Genomic DNA, 21,821 nt, shown 5'->3' on the forward strand with positions numbered 1-21,821 from the left:
TGTAGTTTGCTTTTGGGGAGGCGGGCGGGAATCACAGACACTGCCTAGTTGCCTTGGACTTCAAACAGTTGTGCTTTAATGATGCTCGGTAAGGAGAAGTGAGCGAGGTTAAAGAGAAGTGCAGCATGGGTTGGAGGAGGACTTGCCAGCATTTGCAGCCAAGAGAATAGTATATGAAATGGGCAGTGGTAATTTTCTGGAGAGACTTCCTTGTTCCACGCCATGCCTGTTTATGACAGAGGCTTTTGGTTCCTTGGAGGCCAGATTGCTGAAGGTGACTAGAAGGACCTACAGGACAGAGTTAACAATCCCTTTCCCCACACATCTCAAAAGCACACAGGCAGAAAGTTTGTGTATAGCAGACTTAAATGCTAGTGCAAAAAGCCACTTTGGTTTGATCCAGTGCAGCGCACAAGAAATGGCAGAATAGAGACCAGGGGACATCCCATGTCGCCTTCTCTCTGAAAAGCAAAAGAAGAAAATCCTGAATCTGAGTCCACTTTAGCCTAAGAGAAGCTGTAATTTCCAGCGCAGATGAGGAGAATCCAAAAGGGTTGGAGGGACAGATACAGATGGACCACAGCCATAATCTGCATCATAAACCCCACTGGTTGGTGTGCCCTGGTTGGGTTGGAGGGGGAGACCAGTAGTAGGATTATGGTTAGCAATGTCCCTTGCTTCCACATGTTGCCTGCCACTAGCCTGTCACCAGTGCTGTCCACAATTGCCACTTCACACTCTTATGCTGGGCACCCACTTTCAGCTCATAACCTCCCATTTTAAGCCCTCTTCCCACTAGCCACTGCCAAACCTCCAAAAGCTTCTTACCGCTCTGTAAGCCACCTTGGGTGCTTCAAGTTGAAACTGTAAGGCATGGTATAAATTTCTACTAGCCATTATATATATACGAAAGCATATATATATATATATATATATATATGCTTTCGTAGATTTTCACGGGTACAGGAATGCAGGTTTTGGTGTCCTCGGGTGTCTTCCCGTGTAAAAGTTGGGGTGTCTAGGCGACGTTTCGACGAGGTCTCACTCGTCATCTCACTCGTCACAACATGAACAAGCGTGACGACACATCCCGCTTGCCAGACATCTGGAAATTAGCCCTCCCCACAAAAACTGACACCAGATCCAGAGGCACACAGAACGCCAACACCAATCAACCACACCAGACCCAAACCCAGACCCTCTCCACAGATGAATTACTGACACCATCCAGTAGCCAATCCATGGTGGCACCTCCGGATGCTGCACCCCCCTGCAATCCCTACACAGATCTGGCTGACACAAGCCACAAAACCACAGCTCGCCCCTATACACGAAGCCAAGCCAAAGCACAACTAAGTGCAATACAGCCATCTTCTCAGGAAAACTCTTCACAAAGTTCAAGAGGTCAAGACACAAAGACTTTAGCAACTAATCCACACCTAATGACCCACCTAAGTGGTACTCAGGATATCACTCAAGAAATCACTCAAGGTATCTCTCAAGTAATTAAGGAACAAAAGAAGAAAAGGCACACTAGCCTGGGAACTTCCTCTCTGCCCAGAACATTGGAGGCTAGACACCACACCCCCTCTACAGTATTTATAGGAACTCAAACATTGAGATCCCGCTCTGTTCCAGTAACAAGAAGCCGAAAGCACCAGCCTGAAGATGACGAGTGAGACCTCGTCGAAACGTCGCCTAGACACCCCAACTTTTACACGGGAAGACACCCGAGGACACCAAAACCCATATATATATATATATATATATATAAGCTAAAGGACCCCGGATGGTTAAGTCCAGTCAAAGGTGACTATGGTGTTGCAGTGCCCATCTCGCTTTCAGGCAGAGGGAGACGGTGTTTGTCCACAGACAGCTTTCCTTGTCATGTGGCCAGCACGACTAAACTGCTTCTGGTGCAACAGAACACCATGACAGAAGCCAGAGCACACAGAAATGCCATTTACCTTCCTGCTGCAGTGGTACCTGTTTATCTACTTGCACTTGCATGCTTTCGAACTGCTAGGTTGACAGGAGTTGGAACAAAACAATGGGAGCTCACCCTGTCAAGGGGATTTGAATCGCCGACCTTCTGATCGGCAAGCCCAAGAGGCTCTGTGGTTTAGACCACAGCACCACCCGCACCCCCTACTGGCCATTATATTACACTCTCACTTAGTGAAGAGGTCCTCCATGGAGCCCCTCTCACCTGTTCTGCCAAACCTTCCCTCCAGCTTCCAGTAAGCCTCAAACGCAAGCCTGCCTTCCGTTCTCATTTCTTCTTGGTCTTCACAAGCCCTTTCTGCACCAGGCTGCGATAAAGCTCCTGGACGTAGGTGTAGATGCATTTGTTGTCAGGGACACTCATGCGCACCATGTCGGCCACATCCAGAAGCTGGGGACAGTCAGCAAGCTCCCTGAGAAGAGGATGGCAAAGAGCATCCAGATTTAGCTTGACACCTTTTTCACCTTCACAGATGCTACAGGGAATCTCTTGAACATAACTCTTAAACCAAAAAACAGTGAAGCCGCCCCATCTCTTTGACTTTGGAAAGTTGGCACAGGATCAAAGAGAACTGTGATCTAAAGCGCGGGTGTGTATGTGTATGTGTGTGTAATGTGCAGTGCTTTGGGTGCTGAATTCCAACTCCCATCATCCTTGGCTGTGCTGGCTAGGGCTGCTGGTAGTGGGAACCTACAGTGGCAACACCTGGAGGGCAGCAGGTTCCCCACTGATGAACAAACCATGGCCCATATAATACATTACATGCTAGGGTACAGATGGCGAGACATCCCTGTTAGTGCTTTTTGACTCTGGCTTGGTTTATGCCATGTTCCTCAGGCAGATGCGGAAGGTGTAAAGAGACCAGAGGTTTTGGACTACAGCTCCCTGCGGCTGGCATGGCATGGGAAAGGCTGTCCTACTCCCAAACAAGCCTATTTGCATGCAGAGATCACCTTCCGAGGCCCTTCTCCAGCTTCCCCTGCTTCCAGAGGTCAAGTGACAGGAGAAATGGCTTCCTTGGGTATAGCACCCTGTTTCTGCCCCCCCCCCCCCATGTTGATATTTCTTTGGTGCAAAGTGAAGATCTGTTTATTTGCCCAAGTGTTCTTGTTGCACTTTGATATTAACCTGTGCTGAAATGTACAAGTATTGCTTTGTTGTTTTTTGCTGCTCAGTTGTTTGAAATGGTTTAGCTATGCTTTGGATTGCTGTTATGCACACACAACTTTTCCTCTGCAGTTTCCAGGCACAAGTCCACACTTTAAAGATCTGTGTCTGAGAGCTGCCCCCCCTTTTTTTGCTTTGGCGTTTTCCCAGTGAAAGCCAGTTCTTTAAATCTGAATCCGAGCAAACAACAATCTGTGGAAAACACAAATTGCTGTTTGTTATGCTTCAGCTTTAAAGAGCAGGCTTTTGCAAGGACACAGAGCTTTAAAGTGTGGGCCTGTGCCTGGAAAAAGTGGAAGCGGGGGTGGGGGGGAGAGGTAAGTGTAGATAAGGCCCAAATGTTGTTACATGTACCAGGCAGAGGGCCTAGTTGGTAGTGGCACCCGCCCTGCGGAACACCCTCCCATCAGATGTCAAGGAAATAAGCAACTATCTGACTTTTAGAAGACATCTGAAGTCAGCCTATTTAGGGAATTTTTAAATATTTGGTATTTTATTGCCTTTTTATTCTGTTGGGAGCCGCTCAGAGTGGCTGGGGAATTATTATTATTATTATTATTATTATTATTATTATTATTATTATTAACAACAACAACAACAACAATAATAATTTGAAACAGGTACAGTATAAATTTGTTTACATGTTCACTGCAGCAAACAGCAATGCACCCACAATCACCAGGATGTGGGTATGTGGAAGTGTGGCCTGGCTCTTCCACCCAGCCCAACCTGCCCTATGGTGGTGGGATCCTGGGGTCTGGGAAGGTGCTCACTCTGCAGTGGAGAAGGCCAGAGTGAAGTTCTCTTTGCGGTTTGCTGGGTCAAGTGCAGCGTAGTCAAACGCATCCGGGAAGAATTTGTGGATGAGAGCGCAGAAGGCCATGCCACTGCTCCAGCTGGAGGAGAAATTCTGGATGTCCACGTGCTGGGGATGAGAAAGAGAAACATAAACAGGGCCACCTGTCTTCTCTCCTTGGGCATACACTCAGTCTCTACGCCCCACACCCCAGCAGCTGCAACAGGCGTTAATTATGATTAGCAGCATATCTGCACTAGTTTGCTTATTCGTCCATCCCATTTATGCCCCTCCTTCTTCCAATCATTTCAGGGTCATGTGAATGGAGTTCTCATTTTAAAAAAATCTTTATAACAACCCCGGGACGTAGGCCAGGCACCAAATGAGCATCAAGACTGAGTGGGAATGGAAACATCCAAACCAACATTCTAGCACTGAACCACACTGCCTCTTTCTGCTTTGAGACTCAGGAATACGTATCTGTTTGCACCGAAGATGTCTGGTATAGCTGTGGTCATGGCATTACTATAATACTGAAATGGTTGGGAAAGGCAGGTTTTCATCACAGTTAAAAGACTGCAGTACAAATGTGTAGAAGGAAAACTGCTGAATCTGTAATAAACAAAATTACTTGCCTGCTTAGGAAGTGTCTAAAGTCAGGAAAAAGGCTTGGACGATTGTTAGCGTCTACCAAAGCCCTTTTAAAGCCAAATAGCAGTCCAGACTGCTTTTGCTCCTTGATAATCAGTTGTGGGAATATTGCAATTACTGCTTTGAAACAGAAGTTCGGAAGTGACCAAATGGAACTTGAAAGATGCATTACTATTTGCTTTGATATATTTTTTTAAAAAACCAACAACCTGTGGGTGGAAATCCCATGAATTTGTCACTGTGGCTGGCACCTCTGTGTAGGGTGAATCTCAGGTTTGGTTTATAGGTACATTTTCTCCAACAGTTTGTTCTTGGCAAGATTGCACTGTTCTGGGGTGTGTATTTGTGTGTGTGTGTGTGAGAGAGAGAGAGAGAGAAAGAGTGAGACAAATAGTGCTACTATTTTGAGGAATTACAAAATGTATCTGAGGGTGATAAGCACAGAGTATTAACATAAACCTGAGGTTACATTGTGCCTATTTATAACACACCACAATCTGAAGTGTAGGGAAATGGTAGCAGTTATATAGCCCTTCTAGAATGTTCCAAGTGCTTCATTTTTCATGGACATTTTCTCAATTTTCAGTGAGGTTGCCATGTCAGTCTGTTGTAGCAAACACAAAAAAGAGTCTTTGGGCATCTTTAAGGAATTTATCAGGGCAGCAATGTAAAAGCTTGTGCCATAACACATTTGTTAGTCTTTAAAAACGCCACACGACCCGGCTGGATCTGCAGTTTCTCAGCAACACTTCAGACAAGCCTCCATGGTCAGTAATTTTATGTCAAGGCATTCCAACACGCATTGCAGGGATCACCAGCCTTTTGGATCAATGGGCGCATTTCAAATTTTGAGAGTGCTGTGGGTGCTAGTCATAAAATGACTGGCATGGGGGGCATGGCCTAACACAAAATGAGAGAGACAGCCACCTTTGACAACCTGTTGGGACCGACTGTGGAGATCACACAGTATTGATCACACACTGATGCTGATGTTATATAATAAGAACAGGGAACATTCCTCTGTACCAGGAAAAAAATACACTCATATTTCACAAGAAATCATCTTATTGTCATAGAGCAGCTGATCACACACACAAGTTGCATGACCAACACCATTCTCACAAGGGAAATGAGGGTGCCTGCTGCATTCCTGGGGAACAGTGGGGTCATGAGCTGAAGGACCACTTAAGGAGGCATTGAGTTTCACAGTTTATACAGACTCATTACCTCATAGCCACGGGTCTTCGCCCGGCACCACTCCAGCAACATAGTCTTCACTGTGTTGGCACCTCCCGTCTTCTTGATATTGGGGGCAGGACCGGTTGCAGCCCTTTGGAAGGGAAGTAGGGAAATGACCAAAAGAGGGAGAAAATAATGAGTGACTAGAGCCAGAATAAAAAAGACAAGTTTCTCAGGAATCCACAGATTATATAGAATTTAACTGATTTGATTTACATTTCCCTATTCTTCTCTATTGGACAGCCTTGGGGCACAGATCTGCCTCTTTAGGATGAAGTCCTATACTTGAGACGCAGGTGGCGCTGTGGGTCCTATACTTGAGACGTGTCCTATACTTGAGACGTGTGGGACGCAGGTGGCGCTGTGGGTTAAAGCCTCAGCACCTAGGACTTGCCGATCGAAAGGTCGGCGGTTCGAATCCCTGCGGCGGGGTGCGCTCCCGCTGCTCGGTCCCAGCGCCTGCCAACCTAGCAGTTCGAAAGCACCTCCAGGTGCAAGTAGATAAATAGGGACCGCTTACCAGCGGGAAGGTAAACGGCGTTTCCGTGTGCGGCTCTGGCTCGCCAGAGCAGCGATGTCACGCTGGCCACGTGACCCGGAAGTGTCTTCGGACAGCGCTGGCCCCTGGCCTCTTAAGTGAGATGGGCGCACAACCCCAGAGTCTGTCAAGACTGGCCCGTACGGGCAGGGGTACCTTTACCTTTACTTATACTTGAGATGAGTAACCTCAGGCTAGATGAATGAATGCAGGCCTTTGTCTGCTGTCCCCTGGCTACACCCCTCATCATCCCTGCTGCACGCCTTCCTTGAGAGCTTTTGCTTGGCTGGAATGAGCCCTTGAACTCTGATAATGCCTCTTGTTTACCTGGCTGGAGAGGGATGTGCATGTACAGAACCTGCTGGCTTCTTTGCTGTTTAAATGTAGCCTACAAGAGTCCCACCCTTTGCTCTACCCACTATTCCCTCCAGCCCCATTTACACCTGGAACGTGGCACCTGGAATGTTGTCCACACAATAATAAGATTCCTCGTCAGTGGCCTTTTCTCTAGTCGATTGCTTAGATTCTTATCTATTCACTGATCTGCCCAAGAGAAACCTCTCTATCCAGGCCAGTTGTAGGTTTGACGGCCACTGGGCAACGTGTCTTTTGCTGGGTCCCCTCCTCTCTCTGTGTCCCCTGGCGAGAGGCACCATCTTCTTAAGATGATTGAAGGGGCCCAATGCAACGTCCCGATGCCACATGACGTGTCAAGGAGCCAGCGATGCAGCTGAACACCCTCTGAACATTGAGGGGGCCCAGCCACCTCAAAAACAAAACAAAACAAGACATTGAAGGGCCCAAAACTGCTTCGGCCCCAGAAAAAGCAGGAACAAGGAACAAAAACTTTCTCTGACTGGCCAGAACATGGGAAGTCTTTTTAAAATATATAAATTGGAATGTATAATTGGTTTTATTATTTGTATTATGATGTGGCAAGATTTGGCATTGTAGCAACTGGAGTATTATTAATGAAAAATTAATAAAAATCATATATATATATATATATATATATATGCTTTCGTAGATTTTCACGGGTACAGGAATGCAGGTTTTGGTGTCCTCGGGTGTCTTCCCGTGTAAAAGTTGGGGTGTCTAGGCGACGTTTCGACGAGGTCTCACTCGTCATCTTCAGGCTGGTGCTTTCGGCTTCTTGTTACTGGAACAGAGCGGGATCTCAATGTTTGAGTTCCTATAAATACTGTAGAGGGGGTGTGGTGTCTAGCCTCCAATGTTCTGGGCAGAGAGGAAGTTCCCAGGCTAGTGTGCCTTTTCTTCTTTTGTTCCTTAATTACTTGAGAGATACCTTGAGTGATTTCTTGAGTGATATCCTGAGTACCACTTAGGTGGGTCATTAGGTGTGGATTAGTTGCTAAAGTCTTTGTGTCTTGACCTCTTGAACTTTGTGAAGAGTTTTCCTGAGAAGATGGCTGTATTGCACTTAGTTGTGCTTTGGCTTGGCTTCGTGTATAGAGGCGAGCTGTGGTTTTGTGGCTTGTGTCAGCCAGATCTGTGTAGGGATTGCAGGGGGGTGCAGCATCCGGAGGTGCCACCATGGATTGGCTACTGGATGGTGTCAGTAATTCATCTGTGGAGAGGGTCTGGGTTTGGGTCTGGTGTGGTTGATTGGTGTTGGCGTTCTGTGTGCCTCTGGATCTGGTGTCAGTTTTTGTGGAGAGGGCTAATTTCCAGATGTCTGGCAAGCGGGATGTGTCGTCACGCTTGTTCATGTTGTGAGGGTGTTTCTCTATCTCGATGGCTTCCATGATTATTCTCTTGTGGTGATGTTCCGTGTTAAAGAGCAATTTGGAATCTGCAAAATTAATTTCGTGTCCTGTTTCTTTCATGTGTTGGAAAAGAGAGGAAGTTTTTTCTTCTTTTTTGACGGCATTCTTGTGTTCTGCGATACGTGCATTTATTCGTCTGTTTGTTTGTCCAATGTACGTGGCTGGGCAGACTTTGCAGGGTATTTCAGGGTAAACCACAGCTCGCCCCTATACACGAAGCCAAGCCAAAGCACAACTAAGTGCAATACAGCCATCTTCTCAGGAAAACTCTTCACAAAGTTCAAGAGGTCAAGACACAAAGACTTTAGCAACTAATCCACACCTAATGACCCACCTAAGTGGTACTCAGGATATCACTCAAGAAATCACTCAAGGTATCTCTCAAGTAATTAAGGAACAAAAGAAGAAAAGGCACACTAGCCTGGGAACTTCCTCTCTGCCCAGAACATTGGAGGCTAGACACCACACCCCCTCTACAGTATTTATAGGAACTCAAACATTGAGATCCCGCTCTGTTCCAGTAACAAGAAGCCGAAAGCACCAGCCTGAAGATGACGAGTGAGACCTCGTCGAAACGTCGCCTAGACACCCCAACTTTTACACGGGAAGACACCCGAGGACACCAAAACCATATATATATATATATATATATATATATATATGCACACACAGCTTCGGCCCCTAGGAGTTGGTGTGCTTGCCTTTGGCAGGCTTAGCTGGTTGTGGTGGCAGCACTCCAAGCAGTGCTGCATGTCTAGGTCTTCTTACAATGCCCCAGAGCAATGCTTGGATGTGGGGACACTGTGTGAAATGAAGAGAGTGACTAGATCCTGCCAGTTGGGGCAGAGGCAAGGAATAAAAAACTGAGGGTGGTTCAGGGCAGCATACAGCAGCGCCAGAATGGCAGTTCTGGCAGTTACCTGAGGAGGACAGGCGGTGATGCTGGCCCTGCTCTTTCTCTTTAACATGGAACAATCTATTTTGCAATCTCTTACAAAGCTATCTTTTAAAGCTGCCTTCTCTACCTTGTTCGGCTACCCGTGCACCAGAATAAAGAACATGCTATAGTTCAGGCCTCTTTTTTTAGCTTGCCGTTAACAATTTTAAATATTTTGGCTAATGATTTTAATTATTGCACTGCTTTTATTCTTGTGCTCCTCCTGGAAATGTTTACGTGACAGGTGGTAAATGAACATTTTAAAACAGAGAGATTATAAAATAATATCTGGCTGCATACAAATGTGGTACTGTTTGATGAAAAGTGTAAAACAACTGAAGCTGGCCCCCTGTGTACCTTAACTGAAAGCAAGTTCCCTTGAACCTAGTCAATGCTTGTGGGTTTAGGCTTCACGCCTGCTCCTAAAATGCATTGCACTATCTAGGAGTTAGGGACGCGGGTGGCGCTGTGGGTAAAACCTCAGCGCCTAGGACTTGCCGATCGTCAGGTCGGCGGTTCGAATCCCTGCGGCGGAGTGCGCTCCCGCTGCTCGGTCCCAGCGCCTGCCAACCTAGCAGTTCGAAAGCACCCCCGGGTGCAAGTAGATAAATAGGGACCGCTTACTAGCGGGAAGGTAAACAGCGTTTCCGTGTGCGGCACTGGCTCGCCAGAGCAGCTTCGTCACGCTGGCCACGTGACCCGGAAGTGTCTTCGGAGAGCGCTGGCCCCAGGTCCTCTTAAGCGAGATGGGCACGCAACCCCAGAGTCGGACACGACTGGCCCGTACGGGCAGGGGTACCTTTACCTTTACCTTTATTTAGGAGTTGTGGCAGAAGGAAGCATGCATGTGCTACACAGGAAGTACAAAGGCTGTGGGGCAATGAAGAAAGAGAGAGATGAGAAAATCAGTGAAGGATTGCAATGGAGGCACCCAGGGTTGCAGTCCCAGGCTTACCCTCCAAACTTATCCATGATGGCCTTGCGGGACTGAGCTCTGGGTGGCATACGAGGCCTTGTCATCTCTCTTCTGTCAAAAGTGGGTCTCTTCTTCTTCTCCTGGGCAGCGGCTGCTCCCTCAGCAGCTGGCAGTTGCTTTTCATCCCCCTTTGGGGCTGCTTCAGTGCTGAGAACCAAAAGCAAGTAAACAAACAACCAAACCCAAGAAGGCTGAGTGTTATTGGATGAGGGCATGGCAGTAGGTAGACCTGTGATCACCTCTCAGTCCAGAACTTCTCAAAATAGGAGGAAAAGGAGGAGGAGAGGCCAAGATGGCAGCCAGGAGAAGGCCCTTCCCCTCACTACTCATGGAAAAGCATCCCCATCAGTCCTGACGAGTGCCACTCCGAGGGAAGGGGGAAATATTATAATGGTAGTGGTCCTCCATGGCAAGAGCGGGAGACCTAGGGTGCTCCAGATGTGGTTGGACCCCCATCAGCCCCAGCCAGCATGGCCAGTGGTCAGGGGTGATGGAAGTCCAACATCTGGAGGTCTGCAAGTTCCCCATCATTGCTCAGTATAGTTTTTGCTGGCTTAAAATCTCAACTTGGTGCTCTTTGCAGGGTAATGTTTGAATTTCCAGTCCCCAGGCCCAACACACAGGGCTGTGGTGGTGGTCTTTCCTCCTCACACCTCAAATCTCTTGCCCCTTTCCCCAACCATCTTACAAGGTGTCTGGGTGCATTGCAAAATGCAGTGCTGGTGAGCCCTTAGCAACCTGGCATCTTAATATGCCCAGAGGCACACTATGCATTTCATGGACATTTGTGTGATGTGGGCCTGTGACTGCCTGGAGCCCGTTAAGTACCTAGCAGCACTCCTCCATGAGGCAACAGTTCTTTGTCATCACCATCATTGCTGAGCTGTGCTTTCTGTGTACGTTGCCCCGTGGTAGCAAGGGGTCACACAATACAACTCTACTAGGCCAGGGTTGCTCTCAGAGACTCTGTCTCACCTGGTGCTTTTCCCCGTGGCAGCTTCAGGGGCACTTGGGCCTGAAGGAGTGCTTCCTAGATGGAATTACAGAAAGTTATACCTTTAAAAAAATCACACTTGTGTTGAAATGATGTGAGAAATGACAGGAGGAGAGGGGGAAACAACACACAGACACCAAACACTTCTCCATCACTGTTCTTGGCTTTGCTTTTGAACCCATTCCCAACTTGTGAAATGTGACTGAAGACTCTGAGGGATCCCATGCAGTCAGGCAGGAAATTCCCGTATGTAGGAAGTGAAGCTACTGCTTGCTTTCAGTTATGCCTTCAGAATGATGAGGGCTAGAAACATGCTTTAAATAAAATAAAACTGAGTTTCTCAGGATTCTGTGTCTGTTGCCACATTCCATGTAAGGTACCTTTTCAATCAATAAATCAAGAGTGCCACCTAGAGCTTTAATCTCAAGTGTATTTCATACTTCCTATTAAATGGGGAACCTCCCCCCCCTTTTTTTTGCTCCACAGCACAGATTCTTCTCAGGATCAGCCTTGCAGGCCCAATCTGAGAACTGAGTGGGGGCCACACATCTGTCAATCCTGTGATGTCACTGTGATAGTATATAATTGACAGGCAGGCAGGGCAGACCACCTGTCAAAATCTGCTCCGTGGCTTTGCTAAGTATCTTTTGATCCTTTAAAGGAGACAGAGGCTGCTTCAAACAGCACTGCTTCGAACAGGTGGATGGCAGCAGTGGAGAACTGTGACCTTGAATAAGTGGGTGTGGCAGCCGTGGCTCACCTCCCATGCCCAATGAAAAGAACAGGCAAAGGGTTTTAATCTCTGCTCATCAGCTCATGAGAGAATATTAAATCCTGCTGCCTAGACTGTGTGATCCTGCTGGGAATAGGGCAGCACAACCTAGGCAGAATTAAACCCTGTCCTCCCGCCCATCAACTGATGTCACTGGTTATGTCAGCCAATGGGTGTGCTTGGCTTGGTGAAAACAGTCAGGCAGGTCAAGATTGGCTCATAGGCTGCAGGTTCCCCACCGCTGGTTTAAATTTTCAGTGCACTGAATCATATTTTTCTTACCCGTCTCCACGTTTTTGAACTCTGTGGGGCATTGTGGGCTCTCTTCAGGAGAACTTGGAGAGAATTCTGGCCAGAATTCTTCTTCCTCCTCTGGTTCTGGTGAGAGAGGCTCATCTGAAGTGCTGCCAGTTCGGCCCTACATGAATAAGAGAGAAGGGACAAGCCAAAACACATTTTCAGTGCGGTTATTGCAAGCTCCACTGTCTTGTGGGATAAGGAGTGAACCCAACATTAATCTGGAGTCCAACATCTAGGGCTGGGTGATATATCAATACATCGTCCCCAGTTGGTTTGAAGTCCACGTCATGATAATGGTTTCATAATATCTAACATAATTTCATTATATTTGACATGGCGATAAACTGTCAATCACTGTGTCTGCATGCTATGTAAAAAGACATCGTGATGTGAGGAAAACTAAGAAGCCGATCGTCACTTCTCTCATGATTCCTGTTGCCCCTGTTGTTCTGTACTATAAAATAACAGTTGTAACAATATGTTAACAGTAAGTAAAAGTATATCAGTTTTAGACCCCCTAATCAGGAGCAGTTGCCAGGACATTACCCCATTCGCTTCTGCGTAGTTCCATCCTTATTTCAGACATTGTGATATATCGGTATATTGTGGTATTTAGTCGATGATATATTACAATGTTGAAAACCAGGTATCACCCAGCACCACCAACAACCAATTGTAAGCTGCCTTGGGGCCATATGCGATAAGACAGAATGAAAACCTTATAAATAAGCCAAGCCCTGTGAATAGTCTCCATGAATTGTAGGGTGAGACATTTACCTGTCACCTTGTTCACCATTCCCAGAGCATATCTATGTTCTTTCCTGCATCCTCAGTGTTTCCCAGAAACTATTTTGAAACCTGGTGCCTTAGCTTTGCAAAGGAGCCACTTACACATGGAGACAGAAACGAGTGGCTGACACAATTGTATGTGCATAAATTCCTCCTAAAATCAGTCTTGTTCAACTTCTGTTTTTCTTTCTGGCTCAGACGGCTGGTCCAGCCCCATGGCAGTTGCATGGCCTGCTTTGCTTTAGTGTCTGGCCACTGCCAGGCAGTGGCGTAGCATGTGTTGTCAGCACCCGGGGCAAGGCAAGTAATTTGCGCCCCCTAACCCGTGGATTTGCGCCCCCTAACCCCCAGATGTTGCGCCCGGTGCGGCCGGCCCCCCCTGCACCCCCCACGCTACGCCACTGCTGCCAGGGTAGGGGACCAGCCAGAAATCCCATGGACACCACCAATATGGGGAGTTCCAATATGGGGTTCAAGACAGCATATAAAGCTACTAATTAACTATTGGGAGTAATGTGTTAATGGAAATGCAAAAGGTCTCAGGGAACCTTAAAGACAAAGAGGTGCAATAGACCTACACAGAATTGGGGTGCTGGCTGGGTCTGATGGGAGCTGTAATCCAAATCATCTGGAGCAGTGAAGGCTGCTATAAAGGAAAGAAACTAACATAGAAGCTAAAAGAGAGCAAGAGAAGCCAGCCAGGGGAATGAGATGCACAAGACAGGGAGTGAAACGCACTCTGTTCCCACCTCTGCGCTGGAAGTGCTGGTGTTTCTCTCCAAGGCATCAGCTTTTGCTCCTTTCTCTTCCTGCCGTTCTTCTGGTGTTCCAGAAACCTCGGCTTCTTCCTTGGGCTCTGCTCCAGATACACCCATGGCCACTCTATCCTCAGAGGCTGCCTGGTTGGTTTCTCCGGCTTCCTCTGCTTTCTCTTTGGTCTCAGATCCCAGCATCTCCTCGGCCCCCGAAGCCTTTCCTGCAGGCTCATTCTCATCCTTGGTCTCCTTCCCAGCAGCAGCCTCTGTTTTCCCAGCCTCACTCTCTCCATGAGCCTCAACCTGAGCATCTCCTGACTTGCTCTGTTGCTCCTGTCCATTGATTTGCTGGCTCTCCTCCTGCTGCTCCTTAGTGCCTTCGGCCTCCATGGTGTCAAGTTCCTCTGGCTGCTTCAGTGGACGATGAAGCTGGTGGCCTCTTCCAGCTCCAGTTCTGAAAATTCACTGGGCAAGGGACAAAACGTGAAAATCAGAGGGCGAAAATATGTCACTCTTAGATACCAACTGTTGCAACTATTAGGGCAGGCACACGGTATACATTTTATGCATATCCGGAGCACGTTTCAAGTGCACGACTTCCCCCAAAGAATCCTGGGAACTGTAGTTTGTTAAAGGTGCTGGGAATGGTAGTTCTCTACAGGTCCCAGGATTCTTGGGGGGTGGGCGGGAGTCATGCACTTTAAATGTTTGTTGAATATGTTTTAAATGTATAGCCAGTTACATAGTTAACACTTGACTTCTCTTCGCTTGATAACCTGCAGCTACATAAGCGACTCCATTGAAAAGCACTGGATTTTTGAGGCATTGTGACAAATCTATCTATGGTGGCCTATTCACACATGCAAATCATCCGTGTCTGTGGCAGTCATCATGTGATCAGCATACGTTAAAGTTACCAGACGTCCCCATTTCCCAGGGACAGTCCCTGAATTTACAAATCAGCCCCCGTACAAAATCCACTGAAACTGAAAAGTGTTCCTGGACTCATTGAAAAAAATCTGGTAACCTTAGCATACATGTGTGAGGTGGCCCATAGAAGAGGGGCAGCCCTCCAGTTGTCATGGGATTCCAATTCCCATCAGCCCTAGCCAGCATAGCAAATGTCTAGGAATGATGGGAGTTGTAGTCCAGCAAATACCTGGAAAGCTACAGATTCCCCCATCCCTGCTATACTACACCTTTTGGAATACAAATACTTCCTTCTCAAGTTTCACCAAGAATTCCACCAGCAGTACTGGAGGGGCGGGGGAGAGTAAAAGGGATACCCTCTGCTGGGTGTATGTTATAAATAGTCTTTAAGAGCTATGGAAATATTAAGCTACACAGCAGGAGCCCAGCCAGGCCAGGGGTCTTGCTGTGTGTGATATAACTATGTGAGAAGGTAATTACACTCGAGGCAGTGAACACAGATTCTTGTTTCATGCATGGTGCTGCTTTAAATGTCTCTGTCACTCAAGGAAATGGTGTGACTGCGCCATCCCCACAATGTGGTAGACAATAATTTTCAGCCAGAAGGTAATATAGGATACTTGGGTGTTTTAGAATAGCATCTGGACAAGCTCCTTGCTTCACAAATTCCAGTGAAGGGTGCACTGCACTGATGTGAATCAACCTGTGTCTAAGTAAAGGAAGCAGCCTAGCTTATAGTTCAGGAATCCGGTGGGCTCAGAAGTATGGCTTGGCGTAGATCCTGCCCAACATGTGTCCTAATCCTGCTTCTTTCTACGGAGACAGGCAGAGCTATGCAGAAGGCTAAATTAGTCACGAGAATCCCTGGCAAGCCTTGTACCAGGACTGGGCCAATACGTGTTGCTGCCCAAGGTGGAACAGCAAATGGTGAGCCCTCTCCTCAAGTCAAGGTACATAATAGTCTCAAAAGCTGGATGAGTTATTTTGAGTGGCCAGATGGGCCGGGTATAAATAAATTATTATTATTATTATTATTATTATTATTATTATTATTAAGCATGTGGGGCAGCAAATCCTCTGAGCACCCCTCCCAGGCAGAAAATATATTACAATAAATTAAGTAACTAAAAATGTGCTGCCCGTTCATAATAACACCCCAAATCAGCTGCCTCAGGCAGCCACCTCACTCTTTGGTCAGCCCTGCAAAACAGCAGCCATCTATCTGAAACAGAACTTCAAAGATCCTTTAAGGCGAGGAAGCAGGGGTAAGCCCCTACCCACTCCTTCCTTGTCACTTAGTAAATCATCTTTAAATAAAACCTGCTGACAAACGCCAGGAGCAGCCAGTGATTCAGGGATGTATCGTGCAAGAGGCAATTATAGGGAGAGGGGCAGGTGAGCTGCGCTGTCACCTGCTAAAAATAACCCTCTGACATTTTCAGATACAGTCAAGAGGTCAGGATGCCCAGAACATCTGAGCAAAGAGCGGCTCAGTCTTCCTAAGACAATGATCCTACATGTTCTTACCCAAGAATAAGTCCCACTGAACTCTGTGGGACTTGGGATTATGTATTTATTCATTACATTCATATCCCATCTCTCCTCCAGGAAGCTCAAGGCGGTCCATATACCCCTCCCCATTTTATCCTCGCAACAACCCTGTGAGGTAGGCAAGGCTGAGACTGAATGAGTGACTGGCCCAAGGTCACCCAGGGAGCTTCATAGCCGAGTGGAGATTTGAACCCTGGCCTCCAAGGTCCTAATCCAACACCATGATACCACTAAGGACTATCCGTTTGTAGGATTGCACTGAAAATGAACGGGCTCTTTTAGTTAAGGAGGCCACACATTCTTATCCCTCTTCTGTAGCCCTTCTGCCATCTTACAGTGCTGTTAAGGAACCATGTTTGAGGTTTGTGTTTGGAGGGGAGGGGAGAGGAGGGGGTTCGATTGAAGTAATGGATGTTAAGGTAAGGGAGCGGGGAGCTGAAGGAAGTACTAAATGGCAGTTGGGGTATGGGTGGGAATATTGACATTAAGTGTGTGTGAGAGTATGGATGGAATTACCTTAGGTGGCTGGGAATGCATTTAGATTGCTGGGTTGAATCACATTCACCCCAGACTTCAGTTTACTGACAATTTGTTTTCATCACTCCTCAAATAAACACTCTTGTCATTAACGCTGCTTCATTGTCAGTGCAGCCCACGCTTAAAGGGTTTGAACACCGACCCCAGTTCTTAACGCTTCTGCTGTGCTGTTAGCACAGTAAGGCCTGTCAGAGCCCTATGCAGAGAGAGACCCTAGGAAGCATTCTGACACCTTCAGAGAAAGAAGCTCTTATACAGGAAACTAGGACTAGAGGGGAAAGGCAGCTCTGCTGCCAGCTAAGACTGTGCAATTTACCCAATAAAGCTGTATTGGCAGCTGCAGTATCAAGACATCTGAGCAGTTATGCAGAAGCAATCGCCTGCTCCCCTCCAGTTCTTCCTGGTCAGTCCCTGCTGTGATCTCATGTCCCTACAAATGTCCCTCAAGCTTATCCTCACCCACCGGTTGCTATTCCATTCTTGGATTTCCTACAGGCACCTATACAACTCATTGACACCCTAAATTCTCACACTATGGCAGCTTAGGAAGCTGCCTTATACTGAATCAGACCATTGGCCAACCTAGCTGAGTGTTGTTGACACTGACTGTAAGTGACTCTTCGGGATTTCAGACAGGGATCTGCGAGTCCTGCCAGGTGATGCCAGGGACTGAACCTAGGACCTTGTGCAGGATCCCAGCAAAACACCTAAGGGGATGGAACAACTCCTCTATGAAGAAAGATGACAACATTTGGAGCTTTTGGGTTTACAGAAAAGGCGAGTAACATGATAGAGGTGTGCAAAATTATGCACAGTGGAAGAAAGTGGACAGAGAAAAGTTTCTCTCTCTCATAGCACCTGAATGTTGTGAGATTCAGGATAGACAAAGAAAGTACATCTTCCCCCAGTTCATTGTTAAAACTATGGGATTTGCTCCCACAAGAGACAGTGATGGCCACTTTCCATCCTTGCTTTGTCTGAAATTGTTTGGTGTTCTTCAGACATGGAAATCTGCTGAACTAGACCGACTGTGAATACTATACAAGCATTGTTTTCCCCTCAGAGGTGCTCAGTGGTGGCATGACTGAGTGATGGGAGCAACTTTGGGTTCACTGAAGAAAGGAACCCTTCAAACTAGTATGGCTGACCAGTCACAATGCATACGAAGGTCTTCCTAGAATTGAAGGAAATAGGATTATTAGCTGTTGTTTGAGCTGACTAATGGATAATGGGGTGAGCTCAGGAATTATGGGGCTCTGCATCAATTTTGCCTTGAATTTTGCCTCAGCTGTTTTCCCAATCTGTAAAGCTGAAAAGAAACCAGTCTTCACAGAGACCTCCTAAAACTCCTTCCATCAAATTAAACTGCTCATTAGGAATAAAGGAAGATCCCTTACACCAGTCAAACCAATGGTCTTCCAAGGTTTTAGATAGAGGTCTTTTCCAGCTCTTCCTGGAGTCGAGTGACTAGATGAAAAAGAAGCCAGGGCCCCTATACCTTGAATAGTAGTGTAAAAGAGGAAATTTCTGTAACTATACTTGCTGAATTCCCTCTTTTTCACCTGGGCAACCTAACCAGGAGATTCTGGGAGGTAAACCTGGGACTTTTCACACATAATACATTTGATCTACCACTGAGCGACAGGCCTTCCCCAATTCACAGACTGCCCTGGATGCTCAGGAGGCAAGGGAGCAAAGTTTGATGTGGTCTTTGGCCATTGGCCATATATACAAAAGCCTCATTCATGGTCTGCCTCTGCAATCAGAGGCAGCATCCTTCTGGTTACCAGTGGCTGGAAACCACAGGGAGGGACAGTGCTGTTATGCTCATATCCTGCTTGTAGGCTCCCCACAGGCATCTGGTTGGCCACTGTGAGGACAGGATGCTGGACTAGTTGGGCCATGGGCCTGATCCACCAGGGCTCTGAGATTGAGCCTGAGGAGCTTTGGCGTCTCTGCTCATCTTTCCCCTGAGAATATAGGTGCACAAAGGTGGTGGGTGACTGTACGCCTTCCAAGATTTTGAAATGGATTATTGGAGGCATAAGAAAACTAGTTGGCTTGTTGAGATTTATTCAAGCTCAGCTCCTTGTACTACCAGATAGTTGGAGGCAGATCATGAAGGCTGAATTATACACACTTTCCTGAGAGTAAGCCCCAGTGAATACAGTGGGAGTGTGTTTCCAGACAGGGTTTATCGTGGCATCACTGTTCTTCATGCATGCAGGGTCTTAGCAGCCAATTCGTTGCCATTAAAGCACCAGCCTATATCTCCCATTTCATCTGAAGTTACCTCTCCCAGGGAAAAGCTGGTAAGTAAATAAATAAATAAATAAAAACCCAACAACCCGAAACCCCAGCTCTGTTGCCAATATCCCATTTGCAATATCTCAGTGTCTCGTTTGCAAATTAAGCCTCTGTCTGGAAGCAGGCTGTCTCCAAGTACCTTACTTCCCAGTACATACAAATAATGATAATGGAATTTTCTTGGCTTGCCAGCATATGTGCATTTGGAATCAAATAATGGTCTAGGGCACTCTGGCCAATATGTTTAAACCAGAGCCACTCACCAAAAGCCCTCTCCTGAGAGCCAGCTCAGCCAAAACTGCCAATGGTCAAGGATGATTGGGGGGGGGGGGACAACAATGTCTGACAGGCCCCATATTGGCTACCCCTGCTTGAACCCACTGTGCAACAGCCAGAAATTCAGCAGGTACAATATTGCACATTACTGCATCTTTCCATCAGAAACCACTTTCAACTGTGACAGGCAAAAATTCAGAAGGTGAAGAAACAGAACCTTTGCCCATAAAATATGAGATAACTCTAATATTCATTTTAGGGAAACCTACTCAGTCTTTCATTGGCTCCCGATTTAAGACAAAGCACCGAAGACAACAGGGTTTAAAAGAGCATCATAAAAGCAATCTGTAAAAGTGTCGTAATGTTCAGATTGTGGGACTGTGAACTGGGAGACCACTCAGCCAGTCACCATCTCTTAACCTAACCTGCCTCACAGGGTTGTTGTGAGGGTGAAATGGAGTGTGGGGAGAACCATGTACACCACCTTGAGCTCCATGGAAGAAACAGGTGGTTAAATAAATAAAGAGGAGCAGTAGAGGTAAAAATAGGTTATATTAAAAAGCCTACGGACATAGAAAGGTCTTTGGCAACCAAATAGCATCAGCATAGACACCAGGTAAGCCTCTTTTTGGGAGTCTATTCCCATGAGGGAGTCACTGCTGAAAAGGCCCCTTCCATACCTGAAGAAGGGCCCATATTTCAGAGATGCTAAGTAGTCCCACACAGCCTCTGTAGCCCTACTTTGCCTCACTTTTTGTGGCTGTTTCTGCTCCTTGGGCCCTGAATGAACAGGAGAGCAATGCACAGGGTGGACTTCCACCTCTATCATTCTCTCTTGAGTGTCCAGGAGCTGTACTTGGGACCTGACTATGGCTCCAGAGCCACCATTTGCCCATCCCGGCATGTTTGCAGAATGGACACTTATCTAGACTCATGCTCACAAACAGTTCTTTTCGAGTACTGAACCCCTACAGTGGGCTGCTGGGAAAAGAGAGGGCTTTGGAAATGAGGTTGCACCTACCAAGCGGCTGGTCTTCTGCTCAGTCTCTCCCTTGCTCTCTCCTTCTCCTGCTTCCTCCTCCTGGCCTCCTCTCAGCCTCTCTTCCCCCCTCCACTGTGCATGCTGTGCCTTTTCTCATTGTTTACTACTCTGTTGATACACCCACCCTCCCTACTGTGATGGGTAACTGGATGCTCCTATTTTTATCAGGAGGCCAACAGGTGCCTCTTTCAATCACAGCTCCCACTTCTCAGAAGGGGCAGATGGAGCCGGGGCAAGGTGAAGAGAAATCAGTTCTCCCAGCAGCCTCTGAGCAACTCCGGTCTTAGTGGAGAGAACTACAGGAAACATTTTTCTCCCCTATAGGGGAGAGTGCTGTCTAGCAAAATGTCCGCTAGAGACCCAATGCCTTGAGGCATTGCCCACGTGGAGGTACATTGGGAACGAGATGTATTTCATTGGTGGCAAAAGTCCTGGAACTCTTAGCAACAGGACTACTCTTTATGAAGCATGAGGCATTTAGCTGAAAGGCGGAAGAGAGGGATTCAGAGACCACTCAGATGAAAAGAAATGGAGCCAGCAGAAAAGAAGGAAACAATACTTTGAAGAGAGCACGCATGAAACAAATGAGAATCAGGAAGACCAACATTTTTAATAAGGAATGGGAAAAATTTATAACTTATCTTAAAGACAATTGTAAACAGCTAAAATCATTAGTAGGACTGGAATATCACTTGTAGTTTAATGGTGAATTTTGGATACAATGGAGTGATAAAAGATTTGGATTATTATAAAAGATGCAGGAACAAACGATTAACAGTAGGAAGTCCAAGAGATTCCTTGGAATCTTGTTTTTATGTTGTATGTTGGATATGTGACTGTAAAATTTTAATCTGAAAAACCAAATAAATAAATTTCTAATTTTCTAATTCCTTTTTTTAAAAAAAAGTTGCAATGCACTGGCTGAAATTAGGATTGAAATTTGTACCCATGCTGTCAAAACCTAAATAAATAAGAAATCTGGGTTCTGTTTTCATATCTAGGCCTGGAAGAAGGCTGGAACAGGGTGCCTCATTTTCCTACTCTCTGACACTTTATTATATTGTTCCCACAGCAAGGCCCTAGGACTGTCTCTATCCTGGGAAGGTGAGGAAATTTTACAGGAGCACAGTGTTTGGAGGCAAGCTGAGATATACATTTCCATCTGGGCCAAGGTGTTCATCCTTGAGATGGGGTGAGACTTATATAGGTCCTAAGCTGGCTGGACACAAGAAAACAGTATTTTGCTGTGATATGAGAGCAAAGCAGCCATCTGCTGAAATGGCTGTGTAGCATGTGGGATGTTGGAAGCACCCACTCTTCTAAGAGGTAAGGGCAAGCAAGCCTTGTGGTCTGAACCTCCCCCGCCCCCCCAAAAAAAAGCTGGTCAGAAATGCCACTGATTTCAATAGAATTTAAAGACTAGCAGATTTATTTAGGGTTGCAACCTTATTTCCATAAAGGGACAGATTATA

The 21,821-nt window shown here is 46.6% G+C and overlaps 1 protein-coding gene and 1 long non-coding RNA gene across 2 annotated transcripts; one reads left to right on the forward strand and one right to left on the reverse strand.

Annotated features, from left to right (window-relative positions):
- Positions 1 to 53: 53 nt before the first annotated feature.
- SMTNL1 (smoothelin like 1) lies at positions 54 to 20,482 on the reverse strand. The gene is made up of 9 exons (XM_083742506.1): positions 20,329 to 20,482; positions 13,701 to 14,160; positions 12,145 to 12,280; positions 11,072 to 11,126; positions 10,076 to 10,243; positions 5,847 to 5,949; positions 3,946 to 4,097; positions 2,210 to 2,417; positions 54 to 461 (listed from the first exon to the last, which is right to left on the reverse strand). The coding sequence occupies exons 2-8, from the start codon at positions 14,094 to 14,096 to the stop codon at positions 2,273 to 2,275; spliced, it is 1,155 nt and encodes a 384-aa protein (XP_083598632.1). The 5' UTR covers positions 14,097 to 14,160; positions 20,329 to 20,482; the 3' UTR covers positions 54 to 461; positions 2,210 to 2,272.
- On the forward strand, positions 14,535 to 21,242 carry LOC310846273. The gene is made up of 2 exons (XR_014565211.1): positions 14,535 to 15,586; positions 20,548 to 21,242. It is a non-coding gene; the product is annotated as an uncharacterized lncRNA (long non-coding RNA).
- Positions 21,243 to 21,821: the final 579 nt, after the last annotated feature.

The sequence above is a fragment of the Podarcis gaigeae genome (assembly GCF_964106915.1).
Source record: "Podarcis gaigeae genome assembly, chromosome: 1".
NCBI lineage: Eukaryota > Metazoa > Chordata > Lepidosauria > Squamata > Lacertidae > Podarcis > Podarcis gaigeae.